This window comes from Mytilus edulis, chromosome 11 (genome assembly GCF_963676685.1).
Source record: "Mytilus edulis chromosome 11, xbMytEdul2.2, whole genome shotgun sequence".
Classification (NCBI taxonomy): domain Eukaryota; kingdom Metazoa; phylum Mollusca; class Bivalvia; order Mytilida; family Mytilidae; genus Mytilus; species Mytilus edulis.
Window position 1 is genome coordinate 997855 of NC_092354.1, and position 25193 is coordinate 1023047.

Consider the following 25193-nt stretch of genomic DNA (forward strand, 5'->3'; position numbering starts at 1 on the left):
TAAAACCAATCCTACATTACTGGCACAACTACCATCTCATCATACTTCACCAACACACCTAACACCAATCCTACATTACTGACACAACTACCATCTCATCATACTCCACCAACACACCTAACACCAATCATACACTACTGACACAACAACCATCTCATATTCTCCACCAACACACCTAACACCAATCCTACACTACTGACACAACTACCATCTCATCATACTCCACCAACACAGCTAACACCAATTATACACTATTGACACAACAACCATCTCATCATACTCCACCAACACAGCTAACACCAATTATACACTATTGACACACCTAACACCAATCCTACATTACTGACACAACTGCCATGTCATCATACTCCACCAACACACCTAACACGAATGCTAGACTACTTACAAAACTACCATCTAATCATACTCCAGCAACACATCTTACTTCCATCTTATCACATTCCACTAATGCACCTCACACCAATCATACACTATTTAACAAAACTACCATCTAATCATACTCCAACAACACACTTTACTACCATCTAATCACATTTCACCAACAGATCTTACACCAATCATACACTGTTTACAAAACTACCATCTAATCACATTCCACCAACACACCCCACACCAATTATACACTTTTATCAAAACTACCATCTAAGCATACTCCGGCAACACATCTTACACTAATCATACACTATTAACAAAACTAACATTTAATTATACTCCAGCAACACATATAACTACCATCTTATCACATTTCACCCACACACCCTACACCAATCATTCAATAATGTCTTTAACAGCAAAATCTCAAATATTATTCATTGATCTCTTTATAATGACACTTCATATGTGTTGTTGGTTTAGGTTCGCTGGTTTTTATTTCAAGTATATATAAATAAGACAACATTCTGCAATGCATAGGTAAAATTAATGCAACAGTTACCTTTTATTTAATGTTTTACAGTTATTGAAATTAAAGATATATATGTGTATAATTAATGAAAGATTATATGATTGTATTTCAGGGTAAGACTCCTTATGATCTGGTACCAATATCAATATATTGTTCTAAAGAGAAGAAGAAAGAAGTGATGGACTTCCTTAAGGTAAATAGTATTGTCTTACTTTAAAAGATATTCACAGATTTTAAGAGACAAAACAAACTTGGTACAGAGAAATTACAATAAAGTAGTTGCCTGTAGTTTTCAATGTCATTGTAGTATTTGTTGTCAGTTAACAATGTAAGTTGACAATTCCAAGCTTGTTGCCTTATATACATGTTGGCATATATATGTGAAAGACAAATGTTTGAAATCTGTGTTCTCATCTGTTGGATGTCTCTTATTTTATGTGTCATCAGCTTGGTATCTCCTAGGTATATACATTGACACATCATCTCCTTTTATGTGTCATTAGCTAGGTATCTCCTAAGTATATACATCACATCTTCTCCTTTTATGTGTCATCAGCTTGGTATTTCCTAGGTATATATATATCACATCATCTCCTTTTATGTGTCATCAGCTTGGTATTTCCTAGGTATATACATCACATCATCTCCTTGTATGTGTCATCAGCTTGGTATCTCCTAGGTATATACATCACATCATCTCCTTGTATGTGTCATCAGCTTGGTATCTCCTAGGTTTATACATCACATCATCTCCTTGTATGTGTCATCAGATTTGTATCTCCTAGGTATATACATCACATCATCTCCTTGTATGTGTCATCAGCTTGACATCTCCTAGGTATATACATCACATCATGTCCTTGTATGTGTCATCAGCTTGCTATCTCCTAGGTATATACATCACATCATCTCCTTGTATGTGTCATCAGCTTGACATCTCCTAGGTATATACATCACATCATGTCCTTGTATGTGTCATCGGCTTGGTATCTCCTAGGTATATATATCACATCATCTCCTTTTATGTGTCATCAGCTTGGTATTTCCTAGGTATATACATCACATCATGTCCTTGTATGTGTTATCAGCTTGGTATCTTCTAGGTATATACATCACATCATCTCCTTGTATGTGTCATCAGCTTGACATCTTCTAGGTATCACATCATGTCCTTGTATGTGTCATCGGCTTGGTATCTCCTAGGTATATACATCACATCATCTCCTTGTATGTGTCATCAGCTTGACATCTCCTAGGTATATACATCACATCATGTCCTTGCATGTGTCATCAGCTTGGTATCTCCTAGGTATATACATCACATCATCTCCTTGTATGTGTCATCAGCTTGACATCTCCTAGGTATATACATCACATCATGTCCTTGTATGTGTCATCAGCTTGGTATCTCCTAGGTATATACATCACATCATCTCCTTGTATGTGTCATCAGCTTGCTGTCTCCTAGGTATATACGTCACATCATCTCCTTTTATGTGTCATCAGCGTGGTATCTCCTAGGTATATATATCACATCATGTCCTTGTATGTGTCATCAGCTTGGTATCTCCTAGGTATATACATCACATCATCTCCTGTTTTGTGTCATCAGCTTGCTGTCTCCTAGGTATATACATCACATCATGTCCTTGTATGTGTCATCAGCTTGCTATCTTCTAGGTATATATATCACATCATCTCCTTTTATGTGTCATCAGCTTGGTATTTCCTAGGTATATACATCACATCATGTCCTTGTATGTGTCATCAGCTTGGTATCTCCTAGGTATATACATCACATCATCTCCTTGTATGTGTCATCAGCTTGCTATCTCCTAGGTATATACATCACATCATGTCCTTGTATGTGTCATCAGCTTGGTATCTCCTAGGTATATACATCACATCATCTCCTTGTATGTGTCATCAGCTTGCTATCTCCTAGGTATATACATCACATCATGTCCTTGTATGTGTCATCAGCTTGGTATTTCCTGGGTATATACATCACATCATGTCCTTGTATGTGTCATCAGCTTGGTATCTCCTAGGTATATACATCACATCATGTCCTTGTATGAGTCATCAGTTTGGTATCTCCTAGGTATATACATCACATCATCTCCGTGTATGTGTCATCAGCTTGACATCTCCTAGGTATATACATCACATCATGTCCTTGTATGTGTCATCAGCTTGGTATCTCCTAGGTATATACATCACATCATCTCCTTGTATGTGTCATCAGCTTGGTATCTCCTAGGTATATACATCACATCATGTCCTTGTATGTGTCATCAGCTTGCTATCTCCTAGGTATATATACATCACATCATCTCCTTGTATGTGTCATCAGCTTGACATCTCCTAGGTATATACATCACATCATCTCCGTGTATGTGTCATCAGCTTGACATCTCCTAGGTATATACATCACATCATGTCCTTGTATGTGTCATCAGCTTGGTATCTCCTAGGTATATATATCACATCATCTCCTTTTTTGTGTCATCAGCTTGCTATCTCCTAAACTGTCCTAGGTATATACATCACATTATCTCCTTTTATGTGTTATCAGTGTGGTATCTCCTAGGTATATACAACACATCATGTCCTTGTATGTGTCATCAGCTTGGTATCTCCTAGGTATATACATCACATCATCTCCTTGTATGTGTCATCAGCTTGCTGTCTCCTAGGTATATACGTCACATCATCTCCTTTTATGTGTCATCAGCGTGGTATCTCCTAGGTATATATATCACATCATGTCCTTGTATGTGTCATCAGCTTGGTATCTCCTAGGTATATACATCACATCATCTCCTGTTTTGTGTCATCAGCTTGCTGTCTCCTAGGTATATACATCACATCATCTCCTTGTATGTGTCATCAGCTCGCTATCTCCTAGATATATACATCACATCATGTCCTTGTATGTGTCATCAGCTTGCTATCTTCTAGGTATATATATCACATCATCTCCTTTTATGTGTCATCAGCTTGGTATTTCCTAGGTATATACATCACATCATGTCCTTGTATGTGTCATCAGCTTGGTATCTCCTAGGTATATACATCACATCATCTCCTTGTATGTGTCATCAGCTTGACATCTCCTAGGTATATACATCACATCATGTCCTTGTATGTGTCATCAGCTTGGTATCTCCTAGGTATATACATCACATCATGTCCTTGTATGTGTCATCAGCTTGGTATCTCCTAGGTATATATATCACATCATGTCCTTTTATGTGTCATCAGCTTGCTGTCTCCTAGGTATATACATCACATCATGTCCTTGTATGTGTCATCAGCTTGACATCTCCTAGGTATATACATCACATCATCTCCGTGTATGTGTCATCAGCTTGACATCTCCTAGGTATATACATCACATCATGTCCTTGTATGTGTCATCAGCTTGGTATCTCCTAGGTATATACATCACATCATCTCCTTGTATGTGTCATCAGCTTGGTATCTCCTAGGTATATACATCACATCATGTCCTTGTATGTGTCATCAGCTTGCTATCTCCTAGGTATATATACATCACATCATCTCCTTGTATGTGTCATCAGCTTGACATCTCCTAGGTATATACATCACATCATCTCCGTGTATGTGTCATCAGCTTGACATCTCCTAGGTATATATATCACATCATCTCCGTGTATGTGTCATCAGCTTGACATCTCCTAGGTATATACATCACATCATGTCCTTGTATGTGTCATCAGCTTGGTATCTCCTAGGTATATATATCACATCATCTCCTTTTTTGTGTCATCAGCTTGCTATCTCCTAAACTGTCCTAGGTATATACATCACATTATCTCCTTTTATGTGTTATCAGTGTGGTATCTCCTAGGTATATACAACACATCATGTCCTTGTAAATGTCATCAGCTTGGTATCTCCTAGGTATATACATCACATCATGTCCTTGTATGTGTCATCAGCTTGGTATCTCCTAGGTATATACATCACATCATGTCCTTGTATGTGTCATCAGCTTGGTATCTCCTAGGTATATACATCACATCATCTCCTTGTATGTGTCATCAGCTTGGTATCTCCTAGGTATATACATCACATCATGTCCTTGTATGTGTCATCAGTGTGGTATCTCCTAGGTATATACATCACATCATCTCCTTTTATGTGTCATCAGCTTGGTATCTCCTGTGTATATACATCATATCATCTCCTTGTTAGTGTCATCAGCTTGGTATCTCCTAGGTTTATACATCACATCATGTCCTTGTATGTGTCATCAGTGTGGTATCTCCTAGGTATATACATCACATCATCTCCTTGTATGTGTCATCAGTGTGGTATCTCCTAGGTATATACATCACATCATCTCCTTTTATGTGTCATCAGCTTGGTATCTCCTAGGTATATACAACACATCATGTCCTTGTATGTGTCATCAGCTTGGTATCTCCTAGGTATATACATCACATCATCTCCTTATATGTGTCATCAGCTTGGTATCTCCTAGGTATATATATCACATCATGTCCTTGTATGTGTCATCAGCGTGGTATCTCCTAGGTATATACATCACATCATCTCCTTATATGTGTCATCAGCTTGGTATCTCCTAGGTATATACACCACATCATCTCCTTGTATGTGTCATCAGCGTGGTATCTCCTAGGTATATACACCACATCATCTCCTTGTATGTGTCATCAGCTTGGTATCTCCTAGGTATATATATCACATCATGTCCTTGTATGTGTCATCAGCTCGCTATTTCCTAGGTATATACATCACATCGGGGAGACAAAGCCACCTACATAGATAAAACCTCTATGAAATTAGTAAACTCAGTAACGTTAACTGTCCTGCACAACCTTTTTTAATTACATACAAAACAAATCATCATTAAATAAGCAGTGTAGATTAGATATGGCATAGTGGTAAAGATGTCAGACCACCAATTCACTCACTCCAATTTATAATGTAAAGTTCTATATTAAAGTAGTCCTTCCCTAAAAAATATATAGTGCTTTTGATGTCATTGTTTACTTATACTAACCACAAAAATTTGCAGAAATGAAACTTTTAGTGAAAGTGTAATTTAAACCATTTTTGTCAAGCCTGCGACTTTTGTACTTCTTTAAAGCTTTATATTTTAGAAGGTGGAAGACACAATTACTTTCACTATCCATCTAGAATATTCTAGCAAGATTCATTTACTATAATTAAAATAACAATGTAATATTAGTTACATAAACAGTGTCAAATAAAAGTCCAATGTCTTTATAATTGCGTACTATTCGCAACAAAGTTTTGGTGGTCAAGTCCATATCTCAGATACTATAAGCAATAGGTCTAGTATATTCGGTGTATGAATGGACTGTAAGGTGTCCATGTCCAACTGGCAGGTGCCATCTGACCTTGACCGCATTTTCATGGTTCAGTGGTTATAGTTAAGTTTTCGTGTTTTTTTGTCTGTTTTTCTTATACTGTATGCAATAGGTCTACTTTATTTGATGTATGGAATGATTGTAAGGTGACATGTCTAGCTGGCAGGTGTCATCTGACCTTGATCTCAATTTCATGTTTTTTTATATGTATATGCAATAGGTCAACTATATTTGGTGTATGGAAATATTTTATGACCTGTATGTCAGTCGCACAGGTTTTATTCGACCTTGACCTAATTTCACGGTTCATTGCTCAGTGTTAAGTTTTTGTGTTTTGGTCTGTTTTTCTTAAACTAAAGCAATATGTGAATTATATTTGTTGTATGAAAGAATTGATAGCTGTACATGCCTGCCTGGCATGATTCATCTGACCTTGACCTCATTTTCGTGGTTCATTGGTTGATGTTTAGTTTTCTTGGTTAATGTTAAGTTTATGTGACAGTTGTAATAAAGCTTTATATTTAGGACTATCAACATAATATCAATGATTTTTTAGCTCACCTGGCCTAAAAAGCCGAGTGAGCTTTTCTCATCACTCGGCGTCCGTCGTCGTCCGTCATCGTTAACTTTTACAAAAATCTTCTACTCTGAAACTACTGAACCAAATTTAACCAAAATTGGCCACAATCATCATTAGGATATATAGTTTAAAAGATGTGTCCGATGACCTCGCCTACCAACCAAATTGTCCGACATGGCTAAAAATAGAACATAGGGGTAAAATGCAAGTTTTGTCTATTATTTTTTGAAATGTTATAAATAGAGAAAATCTGAAAGGAACAAAAATGTTCAGAATGATGAGCTCTACCAATTGTTCATATACATCAAAACTGTTAGACATATTCTTATAGGAGTTATTGCCCATAAATGACAAATTTTACCATTTTGTTTCATTTGTAAATAAAATTGAGAAAATTGTGCCTATTATCATGAAAACTATGATATTTAGAGAGAAACATTTTTTTTTCGTTATGCCTTATATGATTTAAATTATAATATATACTTTAAATCACACAAATGATCAGCAAGGCAAGATCTATTTAAAAGTCAAATTTTGTCTCTACAGTTTATAGTAGACTGTCACTCTTCATGCAAGATCAACAAAAATAGAGATTTTTCTCGTGAAGTCTTATCTCGTCTACAACGTTGGAGAGTGTCTTCTGTTTGATGTGCACATAGACCAAGGTGAGCGACACAGTCCCTTTAGAGCCTCTAGATCTTGTTTTCTTAACTGATCATTTCAAATGAAGGTAGCCACATTACATGCATTTCAACACATATTGCCAGATTGAAGCCTAAAACCTGAAAACCTGAATATGTGCTATTTTCTTGCAATTAAACAATGGGAGAAATAAAACATACTTTAAGAAATGATGTATTTTCTCCATTATGAGTTTGATTGATAACACTACTGTTTTCGAACTTGGCAATGACTGCACCTGAGAAAAAAAAATATTTGAAAAAGGACATCACATTACAAATTATTAGTAAAATATTGTTTGTCGTCCATTATTTGGGTATTAGGATTTATGACAGAAGTCACCATCACACAACTGAAGTGCCAGTTAGTGTGGGTTGTATCATCAGCCTGGTCAAACGAACAACTTGAAAATATGTATTCCCAACTTCTCTATAAAGAATAATGTGTCTGACGTATGTATTTCTTGATTTTATATGCATTTTCCAAATATTATGTGCAAAGTATGGGCAAATTTGAAATTTTTCTAAAAATCATTATTCTCATTGACAAAAATGGGCCTTTAAAGTATATGTATTAAACTATTTGATAAGTTTTCACATGGGGCATGATAGTTTATAGCATATTCTTTTTTTGTAGACTGTCATGTCAAAGGCATCCCCAGAAGTAACTCCTGACACCCATTTACAGGAACCTGCAGCACCAGTAGTTGAAGGTCATCATCTAATGTTAATTATTCAGATACCGGCTGAAATGATTTATAATTACCTGTTTCTAATATGCAGAAACCTTGATTTCTGCTTATAATGTTATAATGAAAAATTATGAAAAAAAAACAACAAATTGATGGGAAAAGAGAAGTAGGCTTTTGAAGAAGATTGATTGATTACATATCACCATGATCACATTAACTTTAAAATCATTCTCATCTAATTTATTTTTTCCTCAACGTGCTGAATATATTTTGGATAATCATTCTTACTAGTTCCTCTCACAATGCATGTGACGTCAATATCAGTCTTACTAGTTGCTGTCACAAGGCATGTGACGCCACCATAATCATAAAGGCAACAGTAGGATACCGCTGTTCGAAATTCATAAATCGATTGAGAAGGCCCTAATATGAACTGTATGTCTCAGACCTAATATGTATAAATCGGTAGACGAGTAAGACCTCTTACTATAGACTTTTTAGGATAAACATTTATTTATTTACATTTCAGACAGCAAAATACCCGAACAAATAAAAAAGATGGATCATGAGTCGATTGCCATTTATCTGAACGCCCTTGAATCGGGTTCAGAAAGAAGACGGGATATAAATTTAATAATTGTTGGAAAAAAATCTGTTGGAAAGACTTCCTTAGTACGAAGATTGTTCGGGGAGGAGTTACAAAGCGTAAAAAGCACAAATGGTATAGAAATTCATCGGCGGAGATGTCGAATAAATCTAAGTAACTGGGAATGGAATAAAGTGTTAGGTAAATATGCGATTTTTTTCTCACTCTCGTTTTGCATGTTTTATTTATTGCAAAGTTATCATAGAAAAACTAAAACATAGTAAACATAATTTTAAAGTTTTTTTCAAGTTCTGTGTATGCTGTTTTTATGTATTTACTCTTTTTTTTTATTTTTCAATTCTTGGAAAGACATTTTTGCTAGAAACTAGTATCAACCATATGTAGCAGACCTAATATAAATATTCAATATTCAATTAATGGAATTAAAGATAGGCATGCTGGATGTAATTTAAACTAGAATACAGACTAATGATCTCTACTAAATTAGCGCAAAATATTTTTATTCGCAAAAACGACTATGCTTATGTAAACTTATCCTCGCATCCGTTTTATTATATGTAAAAATGTTATTTTTATAATTATACTGTTTTGCAGTGTACTCTTTTATATTGAAAAAGCTGTGTAATTTATAGGATTTTTTTTTAATAAATTTTTAGTGCCTGCATTTCATGTTTATATGATCTTCAACGTCTTATTAAACACTGTTCTCAAGAATGCAATCCAATTAGCGCAAACAAACTAAATGAAAATATCTAATCAGATGGATGTCTGGTTTGAGTGTTGTATATGGCAATTTAATCCTTTAGCAAATACTTTATGTCTACTGTAATTTGATTATTTCCGTTTTGAATTTTCCTCAGAGTTGGGTATTTTTGTTAATTAACTTTTTTCTTGATAATGAATGTTGCCTTAACAGATTATTGTTTTATGTGTTTAGTTTCTGAGAAAGGGGTGGACGTGGTTTTCTTTATTGTTTCTTTATTGTATAACATATGAAATCGGTGAAGTTTAATCATAACTTCCATATATTTCTTCTATACTATGAACACTTTTTACTATTTTTTTTGTAGATACAAGATTAGTGAAAGAAACAAGTATCAACAATAGAATATTGCAGTCAATTGTCAAAAAGATGCATCAAGATAAAGAAAAACCAAAGCATGACATATTGGAGATATCTTCATCAGATCAGATATCAACAGATGATAATAAGGTCACAATCACCAAAAATATTGAACATGACGAAGAACCTCAAGCCGAAATGAATTATCAGTTTGCTTATCAGGAAATTACAGAATCGCCGTTGTCTAAACTGGCAAAGGATGAGCTGTTAAGCATAATTGGATCTGCTGTAGACTTACAAGACGAAGACGGCTATGCAAATTTAACAGTGTGGGATTTTGCTGGTGACATTGAGTATTACAACACACATCAAACGTTTTTGAATTCAGAAGCAATTTTTCTTGTCTTAGCAAATTTACATGACACAGATGACACAGTATCCTACGGTTTGTAAAGTCAATTTGTGCTTCCTTATCAAATTTAAAGATATAATTATATTATACGTAGATACAAATTATTCTTGATGTTCAGTTCATATAAAAACAATGACACTAAAGATTTAAGACAGCAAATTTTAATACGTGGCTTTTTTGTTAAATGATTTTTATTATTTGCTCTAAACGACACTACTTTTCGTGTTTCATTTAATATAACCATTTACTATCTTGACTTGCATCTAGAAATTGACAATGAGGATTGGATGAACACAAAAGTTTGTGACAAAAGAGATGACTTCAGCTTCCCAATTGTTCTTTCATTTTCTATGTAGCAACATTATAGCAGTGTCTTCCCATGAAGTATATATCTCCAAATTGATACGATATTCTAGGACTTGTATTTCCTATCATGGTGTCCTTATAAGAAGGTTGCTGCTCACAAAAAAATTATCAAGACAAGTGTCAAAGAGGTGCAGTTGAAATTATTCCTTCTAAAAAATCACAGACGCCATCAATATTTGGTTTAACGTCATTGAATATCTGTTTTAAAGATGATGACGGATATGTTCCAAAAGTCGTTACTACATTCACGTCCACTCATAGATTACCTTAGCCGTATTTGGCACAACTTTTTGGAATTTTGGATCCTTAATGCTCTTCAACTTTGTATTTGTTTGGTTTATAACTATTTCGATATGAGCGTCACTGATGAGTCTTATGTAGACGAAACGCGCGTCTGGCGTACTAAATTATAATCCTGGTACCTTTGATAACTATTTGTCTCGTATGTAACCTACCGAATTATACTTATCACCAGGTTCTAAAATACACGAACAACACCACGGGTGCACATGTAGAGTAGAATCTTCCGTGAGTGTATGAAATCACCCCCGGTTTTTGGTTGGGTTTTCTGTTGCTTAGTCTTAAGTTCTCTACGTTGTGTTTTGAATATTTTTGATTGTCGTTTTAGTCTTTGGCGTTCTATGTCATGTCTTTGTCAGTTTATTTTCGTCTTATGATTATAAATGTTCCTTTTATATCTTTCCCCTCTCTTTTACACGTAAAATCGTGTAATATACGTGTAGCTAACCTATTTTATATAGTGCTTACAAAGATATCACCACAAATGTTGTTTTCTTCTTATCTCATACAAACATCCTTTGTTATACGACCGCAAATATCTTACATATTAGTGATTGGATCTTGATGAAATGTTACCACAAGGTTTCATATAAAAAAATGAAGGTTGGGATTGATTTTTGGGTCAATGGTCTGAACTGTTATGAAAAACGGAACAAAAATAAAACTTTTCTAATACAAATGTATCAATTGTTCATTTCTTGACCATATTCAATGGGATTTAATTCAAAGTCTAAAACACGGTGGGTTCTTTATTATGCTAAATGTAACCGTGTCTTTAGATTTTGGATTTTTTGCCCCGTGTTTAAATTGATCTACATTGAGGACCTATGGGTCCAAATTAAATTTAGTTTGATAATAACAAAATTAGGCTAGAACACGGTGGGTTCTTTATTATACTAAATGTAACCGTATCTTCAGATTTGGGATTTTTGCCCCGTTTTTAAATTGATCCACATTGAGGACCTATGGGTCCAAATTAAATTTAGTTTGATTTTAACAACATTTGAATTCAATGGTGTTTTTTTCATATGCTGAATCTAACTATGCAGAACTGCATGGTAGGTTTGTTTATAATTTTGTAAAAAATATTTTTTAGAAAGCTTTATATATGTGTCAAATATTCTATCAGAATCGAAATTCAGATCTGTATCAAGCTTGCATGAATGAAGCGTCGATTTTCGCCAAAACTGTTTAGGGTTCGACCTCTCCGCTCGTATCAAGCTGCGCCTCACAATATGTTTTATAAATGTATAGCATTTTGCTTTCTGTACATGGACAATTTATGCACTCCATCATTAAATTGGCTTTATTACCAGATTAACATAGGCATGTTCCATTTGTAGTTACCACAATATCGTTCTATTTACGTCGACTCTGAGGTACAAGTGAGACTCATCGCCGAATGTATACAAACAACAAGACGGGTGCGGAATGTGATATAGGATCTGCGTACCATTCTTGAGCACCTCGATTCAACCCTGATTTATGCAAGGTTAATTTGGTTCTCTCGATTGTGTTCTATATAATGTTGTGCATACTTTTGTTTGTCTATTCTTTGGTTTTTTTTTATCTGCCCGATCGTTATCGCTTTCTTTTGTTGTCTATTCTTTGTTTTTTTTTATCTGCCCGATCGTTATCGCTTTCTTTTGTTGTCTATTCTTTCGAGTTTTTTATCTGCCCATTTGTTATCGCTTTCTTTTGTTTGTCTATTTTTTTTGTTTTTTTTTAATTTGCCCGAACGTTATCGCTTTCTTTTTGACTGATGAATGTTGATTCGCCCGTGTGTAACTTTCGCCTCTTTTTATACACTGATTTAAATAGTTATATTTTTTACTTGCAATATTATAACGGTCTGCAGGATAACTCATTATATATTTTTTTATTGAATGAAGTAATTATATTCTTCAGACACATTTCAAGTGCAGTCGTCCACTGAAATATTTAAATATTAATTTGTCTTTCATCACAGGCACATTCAATTTCTGGATGGATACAATACATTGTTATGGAAGCATAAACGACAAAACTGAAGCTGTATTGCTCGAAGGAGCTCACAACCTTCTAGATCCACCAGTTATTGCAATTGGTACACACAAGGACAAATTTCAGGTATTTAACTCAAAGTAACAATGGAGTAGACATTTTAATTTAGTCTCTGTTTATAAAAACTTGACGACTGAATTTGGCCCTTTGAAAATATTTAGGTAATGTTAACTTGTGTTCGTATAAAAACGGTATTCTAGTTAAGTTTAGACTATGGACATTGGAAATACTTCACCAATGTATTGGATCTATAAGATACGATTAGATCAAGTTTGCCAAGACGTCTTACACATATAACGGGCTGTTTACGAATCGCTGATTCAGAGCGCAGTTTAAATAGAAACTATCGAAATTGTTTCAGTCTGGATTGTATAATATCTATTTCATTTTACTGTACGAATATGTACCTTTGTCATATTGATTATAATGTATATCTTTTTCTGTCCTGACGGTCATGCTCGTCAATGCTGATTGTCGTTTTTGTTTTTAAAGTTGTTCTCAAGGACATTTTTTGAGTGAAGTGTGAATGAGATGATGCTAGCAGTACTAGCCTAAAATTGCCTATAAATTGACACATAGTAAATTAAGAAAACCAGTGTTTTACAAGTCAATAATATTGCAAATAAATTGACATTTAATATGAAAAACAATTGTATCAATTTTGTATTAGTAGTTTTAGTCTCTACTCTAACATTGCCTTATTTTAAAGACATTTTTTAAGGATGTCACGATTATAGTTTCTTTTGGTATTGACAGGTTTATCAACATTTCTTTATTTGTCAAAATTATGATTATTCAAGTCACTAGACGGATTAATGTTCACCATCAATTTGATTTTTATAATTACTATATACACTTTTTTCTCTTTGCATGTGTTGGTGTCTGCTAATTTCAATAAGTAGTGTTTTATCACTCATTCTTAATTTTTGTCAACATCCGTTCTTAAAAAGTAACAAACTTTTTGCCCCAGTGTTCGATTCTTTATGAATATAGAAAATAAAAACTTTCATTAAAAACCCAACAATATACAGAACACAATGCTCATAGGAAAATTAAAACTGGGCAACATGAACCCCTCTGAAAAGCGGGGATTAATGGCAGATGCCCTGTGTTGTTTAACAGATGCTGATGAAAAACCCGTACCATATAGCCGGCTTAAAAACATCCCGATTGGAAACATATGAAACAATTCAATGTGAAAACTAACAGCCTAACTTATATCATAACAATTTACGAAAGCCAGAGTATTTATACATCCGCTCTAGAAGAAAGACACAGAAAAGTACAGATATGAGAATAGTAATAGTTACTGACAGCCAAAAACATTTCATAATAATTCATGTATCTAAGACTGTTTAAGTTAAATGATAATGAAATAATACAATAATACTGTTTTTGTTTTTGCGAAAGGACGAAGAACAATGCAGAAAACGTCTCGAATCCTACACTGATAAAATATTTAAAGATTCCAAGCTTCACCTGAGATCAATTCACCTGATATCCAACACAGAGGATGAAGAAGATGCTTTTGGAAAATTGAGGAATGATATATTTTCCACAGCAAAGAGTAGCACAAATTGGAATCGAGAATACCCTGTTAAATTTATTCAGATGGAAAAAGCCATCAACTCTGAACTTACGATCGGAAAACAAATAATTTCTTTTGAAAGATTAAAAGAACTAGGTGATAAAATACCCCTTCCGATAACTGATGACAAGGAGCTTCATCTCTTTCTCAGGTATCAACATGAAATTGGTAACGTGATATTTTTTGAAGACATTCCGTCATACATCATACTTGATCCCCAATGGTTAGCAAATGCCTTTACATGCATTGTTACAGCCCAGCAGTTTCAACTGGAATTACCACACTTACAATGGAACAACTTCAAACAAACAGGAAAGATGGATCCTAAGCTATTGGAAGAAATATTCAATAAACAATCAGCAGACATGAGGATTCATAAAGAGCATATACTGGAAGTAATTGAAAAGTTTGACATTATCATCTATCCATTGCTACTGACGGAAAGTGGAAATGTACAAAGGGAGCATAGTGTTTTTTACGTTCCATGCATGCTTCAAACATTAAAAATTAAGGATATTGATGTATTGTTTAACGTTCCAAATGCTAGCAAATCTACATGTTTGTGTTTTGTCTTTAGTTTTTTACCGCCGTATCTAATCAGCAATCTGATTGTCTCTTGTCTACGAGAGTATCCTTTAGCAGTGGTAAAGGGCGAGATAGGTCTCTTCAAGGATTGTTGTGTATTCAATATTGACAGAACTGGCTGTGCAAAATTTGTATTAGCAAAGAGTAGTCATATGATTCAGCTGCAAGTATGGCAATGGGATGAAGTAGATACAGAGGTTAACCAAGCTGTTTTAAAAATTGTCGAAAGAGAAATCAACAGAATTATCAACACGCGATACAAGTTGAAAACGGTATCTTTCGAGAAAAAATGGAAGTGTGAGACCACCAGTTTCTCCTTTGACACAGGATTCCATGAATTTGATCAAGTACATGATGGAAAAAAATATTATTGCGAAGAACATGCGACAACTCATAAATATAAAGACTATTGGTCTGGTGAGAAATCAAAGGTAATGTTTCTATTTGTTTTAGATTATTTTCATTTAGTGGGCATATATTTGTGACACGATGAAATCCAATTATTGGTAATTTGTATATTTATTCCTTTGATGTGTACTTGTTGCTAATGTCAGTATCAGTGTGGACCGGTTGTGATAAAGATAAAAGTATTGGGTCCATTCGCCATTGATATGCCCGACTGTACCACGTAAGGATCAACTATCAGTTTCATTTACAAAATCGCGCGTGATTTTGTTTTCTTCACAGACATGCACGTGTTGTTTTGTTAATAAAACGCTTGTCATTGTGTATCTTTTACTTTTCTTGTATCAGTAAAGATAGTTAAGTTTTTGAGATCGACTTTGTCTAATTAGTTATCAAAAGTACCAGGATTATAATTTAGTACGCCAGACGCGCGTTTCGTCTACCTGAGACTCATCAGTAACGCTCATGTCAAAATATTTATAAAGCAAAACAAGTACAAAGTTAAAGAGCATAAATGATCCAAATTTCCAAAGAGTTGTGCCAAATATGACTAAGGTAATCCATGCCTGGGATAAGAAAATCCGTAGTCTTTTTAAATGTGTCAGTCAAATAAAGGCAACAGTAGTATACCGCTGTTGGAAAGTCATAGATCTGTTGAGAGAAAACAGATCTGTATTGCAAACTAAAACTGAGGTTAACACATCAATTTTAAGAGGAAAACAACGAAACTTTTGTTTTACAGGAAATGTACGCAAAACCCGATTAACTTCAAACATTTGCGTAATCCACACTATGACTTATAATTTAAAGCTCACCTTACCGTAATCCGATCAGAGAAAGAGTTTTCGTTAATAAACTTGAATATTAAAAAGACTTGTGTTGTTCTTATGTGGCTTCTTTTTTTGTTTGTTCAGAAGGATTTGTTCCACCTGTTCATTTACTATTGAGGGTTATAATTCATATTCAGACGCAACACATAAAAAGTGCGCACTGGCTACGGTTACATGGAAATGTAACAATAATAAAAATACTATTGTAACATTGGAGACTAATTGCCGGAATGCAAAGTTGGGTAAGGAACTGGTTAATTCCGAATGTAACAATAATTATTGAGGCTACGGTTACATTACGTTATCGCTGAGGTTATTGTTACATGAAAAACAGCAATGTACGCTAGATTTATTAAACTTATAGTTGTATTGCTTGATTCTTTCATATGTACTAAATAATACTTGTAATAATGATAAATAATAAATATTATTTTTCAACAAATGTTGTTTAAATAGTTTTGTGTATTAATGGTTTTGATGTTCTTAAAGCTACTTCTCCAGATTAGGAGGGCGAAAGACGAAAAATATAGTACAATGGTTTCACTTTTAAGTATTTGACTGCACACCTACTCTTTTTACTGTCAGTATACTTTGAACAATGTATGAAGATATTCCTATTACCAATGTTGTTTAGGGTGAAAATTTAAAACTTGGGATGCGTTTTAAACGAAATTGAAACTATATCAAGACACAAATGTCATACAGCTATACAAATTCAGTTCTAAAACAAATTGTTACATCAGCAAGGCAAAGTTTGATAACTGTAACTTAAATTCTGGGAACTTCTGTTTGTACATGTATCCATAGAGGACGCAATGTCGTTCATCAAAAATGTGTCGGAGTTTAAAATGCTTTAATAACCACTTACTGTAGTAAAGTAATTGTATGTAATAAATGTATGTATTGTAAATATAAAATAAATGTATTATTATTTAGTACATATTACTTGTCCCATCGTACATTGCTGTTTGTCATGTAATAATAACGCAATGTAACCGTAGTCTCAATAATTATTGTTACATTCGTAATTAAACAGGTCCTTACCCAACCCCATGCATTCCGGCATTTAGTCACCAATGAAAAATAATATTTTTATTATTGTTACATTTCCATGTAACCGTAGCCAGTGCCTAAAAAGTCACCAAATAAGGTATCGCATGAGAGAAGCTAAAAAACATACAAACTTTTTAGATTTTTTGTGGGACCTTCATATAAAATAAAGGTTGCATTGTTAATATATGAATAGCTTTTCATATATCAAGGAACAATTTGCGAAAACAAATACAGGTTACCCTAGGGTCTTCATCGATTCATATTTCTGTTCCGGGTTGAAAAACAAATAACATGACATGAAAAATGTCACGTAAAGCGAAAGTAAAACAATTGAGTTATATCTATTTAAATGTTTGAAATCAGAAATGAACTTTCAGATAATTTACAGCCATCCTACAGGCTCCACGCCCACACCTGACAATGTGTTTTAAGTGCCTCCTTTTTAAGCATCTTAAGTGCTTTCCTAAAATTAATGTGATCGTCTATAGGATAAACGCTGTATAACGAAAATATTGATATGATTTTTAAGCAAATTATCCATCCTATTTTACTTGTTTATGATCGTATCATACTATGCTATATGAAAAATAAAGAAATGTTACTGACCGGTTGCTATTATATTCTGAGTGGTTTTATGTATGTTCAAGGCAGAAGTAATGCAATGCATGTAATAATGCATCTTCAATCAATGTAAAAGAACGCCATGTTTACTTGGTTGTGTTGAATATCATAGCAGCTTGAATAGCCCCTATGTCCTAAATATCTATCTTTGTCGAACAACATACTACGTAGCTAGCTCATTTAAACAAAAATGCTCGACTGTAAAATAATTGTTGAATGGAAATACTTCTAGTATATCTTTAAGAACATTGTGCTTTGTACAAATATCGCATGCTTGCAATGATATATATATGTATATCTTTTTTTATAGTTTTTTAATTATTCAACAAAATTTGACGTGATTTTGAATGTTCTGAGGTCAACATGAATTGTCTGTCTATCATTAATTCTGTGTTCTATCATTTTTCACTGTCCCGGTGTATTTACTGCCTTGACCATATTTGTCTGTCTATCATTAATTTTGTGTTCTATCATTTTTCACTGTCCCGGTGTATTTACTGCCTTGACCATATTTGTATGTCTATCATTAATTCTGGGTTCTATCCTTTTTCACTGTACCGGTGTATTTACTGCCCTGACCATATTTTCTGTCTATCATTAATTCTGTGTTCTATCCTTTTTCACTGTCCCGGTGTATTTACTGCCTTGACCATATTTGTAGGTCTATCTACCTGTTAATAGATGGCAATTATATAGCATAAGTTTGTATCATTACATATTTCATTGATATTATAGGCTCCCGTTAGATTAAGTAGTGAGGAACAGAATTACGTCAGAATGTCAAAGATAGTTCTAGAGGTATTATCAGGCGTTTTATACGATCGCTTATTCTTAGATACAAAGACTGGAGAAATACTTGATCGTAAAAAGTTGGACATAACAGAAATGTGTAAGAAATATTGTGCTTTAAAAATAAACTTTCCAAGTCAAGGCTTTAGGAAAATAGAAACGGTTGACGAGATTTCTACCATTGAAGATAATATTGGTGACGACATTCAACGGATACGTGTGATCAGAAATGAAATGCAGCATTCTTCTGTCTTTGCATTAGATGACACACGATACCAAACACTAATCACTATAGTTCATGATATGCTAACTAGATTTGATCAGCGTAACAATCCAGCAGGTGAATCCTACGTAAAACGATTAGACGAAATCAGGAAAATGGAATTAGAGACTAGGAGTTTTGAAGTGATAAAAGAACGAATGAAAGCAGGTAACTTAAGTGATATCTTTTTCATGTTTGAACTACAGGAACAAATCCTAAATCTTGAAAGACAGATAGCACCACGCTCAAATAGAAATGGATGGAAAAGAGTACAACAGTAAAATATTACTACACGAAACACTAAAACCAATGCTTTGAAGCCATAAAAAAAACGTTCCCCTTTGTTCTCGGCTATTGACGATTACGATCGGAAAACGTGAATACAAAAGTTTATCCTGTTTACATTTCTTGTTAATAAAGGTAGATAAACTACAACTTTTAATTAACAAGTCTCGTCAGATGATATAATACTTTTCCAAAACTCTTAGAAAAATGCTTGCTTTTATACAGAAAAGAAAAACAGGAATGCAAGTATACAAAACCAAATATATCAACCCCGAATTTAGAACACCTAACCATTTGTATGCATGATGTGCTTGTCATTTGTGTGACGTTTTGTATAATATGTGTAGATAGTGTCCATTACATTAAAATGTCAAAGTGAAAACAAATCGATATTTACGACTTGTGTGTTATACCTTGTTGATCTATTTCACATATTTTGAACTATTGTATTGTATCTTTCAACATAAATATGCTTCAGACATGTTTATTATGTATACGATTTAACTGTAGTTCAACATCATTTAGATGCATATAAAATATGACAACATCTGGAAAAATCAAACAAATACTTTAACCAAGTCTGCATCATCAATTCTAACTTAAAATGAATAATAATACATACAACAAATCATCTGGATAAAGCGAACACAACTAAGTTATTCTTTATGTTAAGGTAAACGAATGTTGCTCTAATTAGGTACATTATATTATCTCAGTATCGGATGCAAACACGTTTTACAAATGATTTTTTGACATAATTTATTTTGAATTTTTCAGAATTGATGGACAAGATTCATGCAGTCTTCCGATAGTGTGGTATCTGATGATTTGAACGATATTTGTTAATTCATTTTTGTATACACCATTTGCAGTCAATGGGATAAATATTGAATATGTGAAAAATTTGCATATTAGAAAAATGAAATGAACTACTCAAACTATAATTTACTAATTAAATTGACTAAAAAGTCAATGGTAAACAATAAATATAAACAAGAAGATGCGGTTTGAAAAGTCTCCATTCGAGTTCCAATGTAATAAAAGTTAACAATAGGTCAAAGTACGAAGGGTGGCGCACACCAAACAGCAAACTATAAATTCTAGCGTAAAACCATTCATACAGGACGACCGAGGTCTTATAACAGAGAAACACATATGAACCAAACCAACAAACCACATCCATCGAACAATAAGTTACTGACTTAGGACAAGCGCATACAAATGCAGAATGTGTTTGATATATTAACAAGTATTTCAAGATAAGTTAAAACATAGTTGTTAATCATAAAGCTAAATCATCAATATGATTTATCATTAAAAGAAAGCTTCAAGTCGAAGTTGTGAAATCAAGGTAACATTTTTAGAACAGTTCATTAAAGAATTAGTTTTGTCATTTTCATAAGGTGAGCGTACTGATATAATCCCAGTTAGACACCATTTGAAGCAATACTTTCAATGTCCAACATTCTTAACATATTGACCAAATTACTTAATATTTACTTCAGTTTTACATAATTAATCAATCAATCAATAAAAATTGTGTCATTTCAATATACTTTGCGTTGAAATGACACAATTTTGATTGATTGAATGATTGATTGTTAATTGCTTAACGTACGGTGGCAAATGTTTCATGTTCAGGACGTTAACAAAATAACAATGAATACAACCACAGCTCCTGTAATAGAAGACGTCTGGGATTAAGGCCAGAGAAATTTACCTGTAAGGGTGTGTATGATACTGGTAAAGATGGTTTACAAACAATAACATAATAATTTATTCAACTAAACATAGATTAAGGGATTAAGGTCAATGAAATTTAGACAGCCACTGGAAATTACCTGTATAGGTGTGTATGATACTGGTAAGATGATTTATGAACAATAAAATAACAATGTATTCCACTATACTTCACTATACTAGACGAAGACTTTGCAAAAAACAAGATCATTATTCATATTTATTTATATAATTATCATAAGATTGCATTCTTAGCCGTGATCGATAAAGTTTAAAATCGTTGACTCTCCAACTTTTTTTTGCTTGTTAAATGACTACGTGGAAATTCCGCGAAATTATCAAGTCTGAATCCGCCTTTTAGCTCACCTGGCCAAATAAGCCAAATTTACTAACCACAACCATCATTCGGCAATCTTGTTTAAAAAATAAAAGTGTCCGATGACCCTGCTTGTCAACCAAGATGGCCAAAATGGCTAAACTAGTCTAATGGGAAGTAAAATACAAGTTTTGACTATTACTTTGAATACCGTTATAAAAAGAGAAAATCTGACAAGAACTGTTCAGAATGTTAAGCTTTATCAATTGTCACAACTGTCAGACGACTTGGAATCTTTTATGAGTTGTTTTTCTGTGTTGCACGTCTGTTTTTTTATTTAAGAATTAAATGCTTCTTTTTGTAAATTTCGGAAGCGCTTCATACTAAAAATGTGCGCACGGTCTACGCTTTTACAACCCTATAAAGTTACAAAAAGAAGCATGCAATACTTATAATTACATTTTTTAGCTATTATCATGAAAACACGAATTTTATAAATTTTGTATTTTATTCACCTGTGCACTTTATTGTGGGACCACGTGCTATCATGAATGAACAAGTTTTATTGAGTGATAAAATTGCTTACGGAATAACACGTGATGTGCAATTAGCCAATCAAAATAAAGTATTACAATGAAACATACATCTAATGTAATTATTAAAGAGAAATCGAGGTTGTAAGTTCAAATGGCAATATTTTTTGGCAGTTCTACAACATGTAACTTTTCATTTCATCAGCAATATCAATATTTGTATAGTTATTCATTTTCTTCAACTAATTCGTTTATTCATTTATCAGCTATTTTTATTGGTACTGTGTGAACATATGTTTTATATATTCTATAATATTGTCAGAAAAGGTGTTGCAACAGTTACAATAATCCCATAATAATAATTTCATACATAATATATTTTTTCTTGTATTCAATCATTCCAAACGTGTAAATAAAAGTCCTTTGCAAAATTTAGTGACTTTGTACATATCTTGAAAAATTAAGATTTACAAATTTAACATGTCATGGTACCATTGTGTTTTTTTTATTTTGTTATTTTATCACTATTTGTCTAAGTAGTGTCTCCTACTTGTTTATATCTGTATGTATTTTTGATGAGTACTTATGTAAAAAAAAAAAAAAAAAATGTTCTTGTTCTAATTTATTTGCCGAAAAATCAAAGCAACATCAACACATGTTGAACCTGACAGGCCAACCTATTACAGCAACATCGACACGTTGAACCTGACAGGCCAACCAATCACAACAACATCGACAATTTGAACCTGACAGGCCAACCAATCACAACAACATTGACACGTTGAACCTGACAGGCCAACCTATCACAGCAACATCGACACGTTGAAGCTGACAGTCCAACCTATCACAGCAACATCGACACGTTGAACCTGACAGGCCAATCAATCACAACAACATTGACACGTTGGACCTGACAGGCCAACCTATCACAGCAACATCGACACGTTAAACCTGACAGGCCAACCTATCATAGCAACATCGGCACAAAAAGCAGCATATTCGTACATATAAAATAATGAGTAAAATAACATACATACCGAACTAAAAGGAAAATTCGGATCGGAAAGTTCCTTATAAAATTGCAAAATTCAAAGCTCAGGCATTTAAAACGATGGAACACAACTGTCATATATTCGTACTTGGTTCATGTATTTCCTTAATATGTAAAAATGGTGGATTGAACCTGGCTTTATAGCTAGCTAAACCTTTCACTTGTTTAAATTACGCATAGCATTCCATTATATTGACAACAATGTGTGAACAAAACAAACAGATATAATAGGTAAAAATGTCAAAAATAGGGGCACAGCAGTCAACAATGTGTTATATTCTTATTCACCTTAAAAACAAAAGATGTCAAAAACGAAATAAACAAAACATTATTTTTGCAAATGATCGATTTCAAGTAATACATAGGTGAAAGATACCAAAGACATAACCAAACTCATAAAGTCAGAGACAATCTGACAAAGACATGGCCAAAAAAAGATGACAAAAAGTCAAACAACAGAATACAAAACACAACATAGAAAACAAGACTGAGCAGTACAAAGCAAATACAGTGAAAGGAATGAACTTTGATTGAAAATCTCTCTTTTTATATGTAAGGTTAAATTGCATTGTTATGCCCCCGCCGTAGCTGAGTGGGCATTAAGTTTTGCCCTTGTCCATCTGTACCTCCGTACGTTCGTTCGTCCCAAAGCTGGTTTCCCTTCTCTTACTTTAGTTTGCCTCTACCAAATGTTATGAAACTTATACACAATGCTCATTACCACTAAACACAGATCAAGGGTGCATTTCGGTGGCGTCATTTTAACCGTTCTAGAGTTAAACCCCTTTAAAAAGGGAAGAATTGCTGATATTTGTTTCCGTTCTTCAACTCTAGTTTGCCTTAACCAAATGTTATGAAACTTATACACAATGCTAATGACCACACAACACAGATCAAGTTTGAATTTCGGTGGCGTCGCTTAAATTAAGTCGGCTTCATATCTTGACTTACATCTAGAAATTGACAATGAGGGTCGGTTGAAAACAAAACTTTACGACAAAAGAGATGATTTTTGCTTTCCAATTGTGAACTTTCCATTTCTAAGTAGCAAAATACGGGGTATATATCTCCCAATTGATGCGATATTCCCGTGCTTGCATTTCCTATCATGATTTTCTTGATAGAGGGTTGCTGCTCACAAGGAAGCTATTACACCAAGAGTTCAAAATGGTAAAGTTGAAATCATCTCTTCGTAAATTTTGCGGACGCCATCACGAGTTGATTGACCATTATGGAATAACCGTTTCACAAATGATATCGGATATGTTCCTTACGTCGTAACTACAATCCCCTTCCCTTTCTTGAATGTGACCTACCGAATTAGACTATTTACCGGATTTGTAATCACAAAAGCAACACGACGGGTGCCACATGTGGAGCAGGATCTGGTTACCCTTCTGGAGCACCTGAGATCACCCCTTGTTTTTGGTGGGGTTCGTGTTGTTTATTCCTTAGTTTTCTATGTTGTGTCATGTGTACTATTGTTTTTCTGTTTGTCTTTTTCATTTTTAGCCATGGCGTTGTCAGTTTGTTTTTAGATTTATGAGTGTGACTGTCCCTTTGGTATCTTTCGTCCCTCTTTTGTTAAACCGTTTTAGAGTTATCCCCCTTTAAAAATGGTAGAATTGCTGGGTTTTTCGTTTCCGTTCTCTAACTTTAGTTTGCCTCACCAAATGTTATGAAACTTATACACAATGCTTATTACTACAAAACACAGATCAATGTTTGAATTTCTGTGGTGTCACTTAAACGGTTCTAGAGTTTTACCCCTTTAAAAATGGAAGAATTGCTGAATTTGTATACGCCCGTTTACGGGACGTATTATGGTATACCGTTGTCCGTCTGACCTTCTGTCCGTCCGTCGTCAACATGTCATGTCGGTCATTAACTCAAAAACGCTTTAACCAATTTGCATAAAATTTTGGTGAATTGTTTATATCTATTGACGTGAGCTCCCTTTCGTTTTTTATAAATTTAAGATTTTACGTTTCCGAGTTATGGGGTTTTATTCGTTAAAAAATGGGGGATGTTCCAGTTTTCGGACAATAACTCAAGAATGCTTTTACCAACTTGCAAGAAA

The 25193-nt window shown here is 33.9% G+C and overlaps 1 protein-coding gene across 1 annotated transcript in view; it reads left to right on the forward strand.

The window, feature by feature from the left end:
- Positions 1-20775, forward strand: part of LOC139495370 (uncharacterized) — a 33522-nt gene extending 12747 nt beyond the window's left edge. Inside the window, exons 4-11 of the mRNA XM_071283676.1 lie at positions 1038-1118; positions 8210-8285; positions 8794-9051; positions 9942-10379; positions 12982-13121; positions 14466-15659; positions 18873-19356; positions 20251-20775. Of these exons, the coding sequence (XP_071139777.1) occupies positions 1038-1118; positions 8210-8285; positions 8794-9051; positions 9942-10379; positions 12982-13121; positions 14466-15659; positions 18873-19356; positions 20251-20285 (2706 nt within the window). The 3' untranslated portion in view covers positions 20286-20775. The remainder of the gene's footprint in view (positions 1-1037; positions 1119-8209; positions 8286-8793; positions 9052-9941; positions 10380-12981; positions 13122-14465; positions 15660-18872; positions 19357-20250) is intronic.
- The last annotated feature ends 4418 nt before the right edge of the window (positions 20776-25193 follow it).